Source organism: Bison bison, unplaced genomic scaffold (assembly GCF_000754665.1).
Source record: "Bison bison bison isolate TAMUID 2011002044 unplaced genomic scaffold, Bison_UMD1.0 scf7180017845878, whole genome shotgun sequence".
In the NCBI taxonomy this organism is placed as follows: domain Eukaryota; kingdom Metazoa; phylum Chordata; class Mammalia; order Artiodactyla; family Bovidae; genus Bison; species Bison bison.
In genome coordinates this window covers 3,272-9,390 of record NW_011476451.1, presented here as the reverse complement: position 1 = coordinate 9,390, position 6,119 = coordinate 3,272, and the positions used below count along the sequence as shown (strand labels likewise).

The 6,119-nt window shown below is 50.2% G+C and overlaps 1 protein-coding gene across 1 annotated transcript; it reads right to left on the bottom strand.

Moving 5' to 3' along the window:
* Nucleotides 1–6: 6 nt before the first annotated feature.
* On the bottom strand, nt 7–4,213 carry LOC104986935 (apolipoprotein L3-like). Its single transcript, XM_010837655.1, has 2 exons — nt 3,949–4,213; nt 7–994 (listed from the first exon to the last, which is right to left on the bottom strand). Exons 1-2 carry the CDS (start codon nt 4,020–4,022, stop codon nt 136–138), a joined length of 933 nt encoding a protein of 310 aa, XP_010835957.1. The 5' UTR covers nt 4,023–4,213; the 3' UTR covers nt 7–135.
* Between the last annotated feature and the right edge of the window lie 1,906 nt (nt 4,214–6,119).

Here is a 6,119-nt window from a genome sequence, read left to right as displayed (position 1 = left end):
CCAAATCCTAACACCCAGCTTCACTAATGTGGTCTCCAGCTCCATTAATGTGGTCTCCAGCTCTTCCCTCTAACAAGGTACCTCTGCACTTTAGCCCCTCACATGTCCCTGGACCCCGCACTGCTCTGGGGGTGGCTAAATCAGGTCCTCCTGCAGACTCTCATAGATCTGGGTGAGCTCCTCCAGCTTCCTCTCCAGCTCCCTGGCCCGCTGCCGCAGGTTTTCAGCTGATGCTGTCTTTGCACCGTCGTGCAGGTGCATTGACTCCTTCACCAGGAAGCCCACATCCATCAGGAGGAAGACCCCTGAAGTGGCCAAACCCGCCACCCGGACTCCTTTGCTAATTGTTAAAGCTGTGGCTTTGAAACCTGCCTGTATCTGCTGGATGGCTGGGGCTGAGAATCTCACAGGGCTCATGAAGATGTTTGCATTGGCTACAGAGCCAGGAATGTCTTGGACTGTCTCCATGGCATGGATGTGCATTTCAGTGCATTGTACAGCTTCTGTGACTTTCTCTGTTGCGGGGATGCTCTTGAGTACCTCTAGGAGAACCTTCCATTTCTCGATGAGACTTGACATCATGCGACTGGCTTCGGTTTCTGCTGATGACCTATTCACATGTTCGATGATAGTGGTGGACACACTGGTCACAGCAGCTGCTGCTCCCAGCCCTATCCCAGTGGCCAAGAGCACCACACTGGCCCCCATTGTCACGGGTGCCAGAGCCAGGCCAACGATGGTCAGAATACCAGACACAGCACCAGTGCTGTGGGCCATCACGTTGGAGATGGTACATCCCTTATGGACCTTCTCAACCTTGTCTGCGAGCTCGTGGAACTTGTTTATTAACTCCTCCAGCTGCCGTTTCACCCGAGGAAACTGATTCAGAAACCTCCTCCTGTCCAGCTGCTCTTTGGAGAGTCTTTCTTGGCCCTCCTCAACCAAGGATATTTTCAATTCGTTCAGATATTTATGTAGTTCATCTGCATCTTCCCTGTAACGATGAAGGTCAAGGGATTAGAAAGGCAGTTTGTTGTCTGTAAAATTGGCTCCATAATATATGTCCTGCATAAATACAGATATGTTACTATAAATCATTAGAAAAGAATTTTATAAATGTAAACTTTTCTCTTTCAACCTTAAACACGTTTCATACTTTGTAGATGCTCCATCTTGAAACAGCTAAACTTGGAATAGGTAAACGAGGTCACATTTGGATACTGGCAACTTAAGAGAGGTATTTGAGAGAATTCCCAGGTTCCCAGGGGGTCCAGAGGTTTCAACTCTGCACTCCCGCTGCCGGCCTTGACTCAATCCCTGGTTGGGGAATGAGGATCCCACAGGCCATATGGCTCAGCCAAAGAAAAGGTATGTGGTAAAGATGTCTCACAGGGGGTCAACACCACCACTTTGAAAGAGTTTTTGAAGTGGGAACTCCACAGATAAAGACGTGTAGGACTGGAGGAGAAAACCTTCATTCAAGGGCCTCAGTGTGTAATGAGAGGTCTCCCTGCCCTTTGCCCTTGGCTACTGGGAAGTGGTCCCTAAGCCCCTAGAATTCTGCCTGATAGGAGTGTCCTTGCCTGCCTGGGCCTTTGGCCACTGGTCAGTCTGAGAAGTGGACAAGTGACCCAAGGTCTCTGGGTCCCATGGTATCAGTTCTGCCATCTGGTAGAGCTGGACACTAGGGCACAAGTCTGACTTCCAGGAGGGGCTGGAGATGACAGGTCAGGGTAATTTGGCTTGTAAGCAAGTAAGTGTCCCTGATAGGCAGTACTCCGTGCATCTTATCACATGCCGAATCCAGGTCAGTAACGTGTCCTGAGGACAATGGAAGCTTCGTATGTGAAACCTGCCCAGACTCTGCCCTGTGGCTGGTGGGAACTTTTATCCTTCCCTGTAGTAAACTGTAGGAGAAGGTGATGGCACCCCACTCCAGTACTCTTCCTGGAAAATCCCATGGACGGAGGAGCCTGGTGGCTGCAGTCCATTGGGTCACAAAGAGTCAGACACAACTGAGAGACTTCCCTTTGGAGAAGGAAGTGCATTGGAGAAGGAAATGGCAACCCACTCCTGTGTCCTTGCTGGAGAATCCCAGGGACAGAGGAGACTGGTGGGCTGCCGTCTATGGGGTCACACAGAGTCGGACACGATTAAAGTGACTTAGCAGAAGCAGAAGTAGTAAACTGTACCTGGGATCATGAAGCTTTCAGTGTGTCCTCTCCATTCTATAGGGAATTCTTGAACCTGAGAGTTGTTTTGGGGATCCCCTAAATTTGCCATTGAAGTCAAAGTAAGGGCAGTCCAGGGCACTGTGCCCTTATACTTTGCAGATTGGCTGTCTCTATGACTTAGAATTTTTTAAACCCCAAAAGTCAGAGCTAGAAGACACCTTATACTCATTTGGTCTGCCATCTGCTGTCTTCTAAGCATTGTGCCCTTGACCTTCTCAGAAGAAGGTCACTGGGTCCACCCACTGCCCCAGTGGACAGGGGAGCAGGAGATGTACTATGAGCGCTGGTTTCCCTTGGACTGTCCAGCTCACCTCACTGACTCCTGACCCATCACCCAGCACCCTCAACCGCTCAGGGGTCACCAACCTAACTCACAATTTACCTGGTGACAGCTTCACCTGCCTGCACCCCAAGGCTGTGTGCAAGTTTGTGGAACCTCTAAAGATTCAAGGGACTTGAGGAAATATCCATCTGAATGGCTGAGCCTGAGGAGACCGGCACTTGCAAGGCTGGTGGAGGAAGCCTTTTCCTCTTGGGTGGGGATGTGTGAGGCTCCTCAGAATCCCTCAAATGTGACGCAATCACAGCCACTCATTGTGACCCTGGAGGGCTCCCTGAGCCATAGGGCCTTCCCACTGTCAGGGGGACTCCACGTAGATTAGAAGAGGGTTCCCGATGGAGTGAGAAGCCAGGTCCCAGGCAGATGTACAGATACCGTCACTCAGGGCCCTCTAGTCCAGCATGAGGGGAGCCCATCAGGGAGGGAAGAAATGTCCCCCTCTCCCACTCAGGGGACCTCTGCAAGGGTCACAGTCCCTTCAGTTCTGTGTCCTTAGGGCCCACTCTCTTGACTCTGCTCCTGGTCCTGCTACCCAAGCCTGCCTACTAGTCCTCCAACCTGGATCCGCTGCTTCACCCTGACCCTTGGGTCTGACCCTGGTCAGGCCTCCTTGGTCCTTTGGACGAGATGATTGCACTTGGTTCCCCACCGCTGACCCTGCAGTTCACTCTGAGGCCATCACCATAATCCATCAGACTGAATTGCTATTCCCATTGGACACAGGACAGATCTGAGATTCAAAGTCTTAAGCTCACAGTCCCAGGAGTTGGGCACAGCTAGATCCAGGATCCCATCAGCTCCTCCAGTTCCTCTCTAGCCTCTCTCCCTTATGGGCCAGCAGGATCCTGCAGGGTTCGTACAGTTCCTAACATCAGGAATAGAAATACTGTAGGCAGAAGCCCAGGACACAAATGGTGGTGTCAGGATTTTCCAACTTGTCCCCAAAGGAAATTCTGCTTGGTTCTCCTCACCAGAAAGAAGACCCTTGACCCTGTCGCTTCCCAATAACTTTTTAAATGTGACTATTGACTGAGTACTTACTCCATGTCAGTCATTATGGGAAGCACTTTACATGCATGATCTCAGTGTCCTCACAATAACAATAAAAGATGAAGAAACCAAAGCAGAGAGTAGTTCAGTAACTTGTCCAAGGTCACATAACCTGCCCCTTCCTTGCAGGTTTTATCTCTTCTCAACCCACCATCATTCACTGTCAGCAAATGACATGGAGGAAACATTCCTGATGGGATCTTGAGAAGGAACACCCCTGGCCCCAACAGTAGGGTCCTGCCTGGAGGAGGCGTTACTCCAGGAGGAAGCTGGCCTGGTGCTGGGGGACGTGGGTGACCTTCCTGGTGCACCTGTGCCGGTTACCTGGACAAACTGGCCTCAGCTTTAATTCTCTCCAGGAATTCATTCAGCAGGAGTAGCAGCTTCTCTCTGCTCATTGTGTCCCAGAGACATCCAACGACATCCTCAAAAAAGATCTCAGTATCTAGATGAAAGAAAAGGGAATAAGATTAGAAGAATTAGTGGTGGGGCATAAATGTTATTGAGTATAAAATAGTTAAAATTCCTCTTGCTGAGCAGCAGTCACCTGGGGTGCTCTTGGTGAGGTCACCTAGGGTTATGGATGGACTGTCCCCCCTCCCCACCAATTTGTGTTGAAGAGTTAACCCCCTGGTGACCTTTCTGAAGATAGGACTTGTAAGGAGTTTAGGTGAAATGAGGTCCTACGTGGGATTCCCAGGTAAATTGAGGTCATAGTTGGAATTCCCAGGGAGTTCTAGCGGTAAAGAACCTGCCCGCCAATGTGGGAGATGTAAGAGAGGCGGATTTGATCCCTGAGTCAGGAAGATCCCTTGAAGGAGGGCATGGCAAGCCACTTCAATATTCTTGTTTGGAGAATCCCACCGATAGAGGAGGCTGGCAGGCTGCAGTCCATGCGGTTGCAAAGAGTTGGACATGACTGAGCAACTGAACACACACACACAAAAAGAAGAAGCAGCAAGTGTGATTTGTTAGTTACCACTTACAGAATAGACTGGCAGCACCCTATAAATGAATGCTTTCATGTTTGGGCAGTGAAACAAATACTCACGTTAAATGGGATAAAGAATGTAATGACTACAAATAGCCTCAGATCACTAGAGGGTAAGATTACTCCTCAATGAGTTATCAAAATCCCTGAGTGATTTCAGAAATCTGGAGGTTATGGAATTGTAGGTAAGATATTGGTGGCCAGGCTATCTATATGTGTGTGAGCTGGGACTTGATATCAAATGTGTTTCTTGGTAAATCCACACAAAGAGGCATTATCCTTATTTCACAGAAGAGAAGCTCAGACAGGACAATGGACATCCCAAGGCCACAGAACTGAAAGCTCTGAGGTTGAATCCAAGGTCAAGATTCAATCCAAGGTCAAGTGTCAGACATTTCTTGGACAAGACTTTGAATCCTTCTTCCATTTAAAACTCCTGTGATTTGTTCATTCTACTCTATAGCACACAAGGGGAATTCTTTGCAACTCATTTTTGGTGGTGAGCATGCAGTAGCGTATATAGAAGTACAAATATAATGTTGTACACACGAAACTTAGAAAACATTACAAACTCATGTTACCTAATTTTAAAAAAGACTTTAGGACCACATGCCATTGAGTAAAACTACCATGTGAGAGGATTCCTGCTTCTGACCGCAGACTGTAGGATGGGCAGGGGAGGGGATCCACCAGGTGGAGGAGGGGTGGAGCCAGATGTGATCCTCATCACCCCTCCCTTCCAAGTGGGAGGCGGCAAAGGCCAGACTGGGGTTCAGAGCAGGGTCCACTGACCCTTGCAGAGAGGCTGGGCTGGTGGCTGGGAAAAGCCGGAGGAAACAGCTTCTATAGTGATGCCCCAGGGTCTGGGAGCAGGAGGAGGCTTGGGCCAAGGGAGAGAGCAGGAGAAGTCCAATGATGCTGGAGGACCTCCTCTCCCAGGCCTGCCTGGCCTTGGGGACTGCCATCTGCGGTCCATGCTCCGCGTGTGCTCTCCAGGCCACCGTCCTGAGTCACTTGCTGGGTGGTGGGAGAGGCAGGAAGTCAGCACCTTGGTCATGGCTCCCTGAGGAGAGAGCTGGGAAGGAGGCTGTGGGCAGACCCCAGGGTGAGGGGAATCTCCTGGTCTCTCTTGGAAGCTCAAGGATGCCTATCCATCCTCTTCATGGTTCTTGATTCCTCTGTAGTTTAACTCAGCCTGGAAACACATTCCCTCAATTCTGGGTCACAAGTAGGAACCTTCCAGAGAAGAGAGAGCTGACTACCTGAGCAGTGTCTGAAGTTTTCTGAGCTCATGGTGGCAGCAGGGGTTCCCAAAGATCTCCTTGCAACTCCTTGTTTGCATCAGGCTGGAAGGAGGTGTGACCTCACCCTTGGGGAGAGAAAAAGACTGTGAGCTCCACTGTGAGGGGCAGAGGCTGCAGGGAGCAGCGAGGGACAAGTTCTCTGGTGGGTTCCCCTGGGACGGCCACCAGTGCCTCCAGGAACTTAGCCCAGTGCGGTTCTC

Coding starts and splice junctions, on each gene's coding strand:
- LOC104986935 (XM_010837655.1), bottom strand. CDS start 4,022: ATGAGCAGAGAGAAGCTGCTACTCCTGCTGAATGAATTCCTGGAGAGA. Junction 995..3,948: donor GCTGAGGCCAGTTTGTCCAG/GTAACCGGCACA, acceptor TCATCGTTACAG/GGAAGATGCAGATGAACTAC.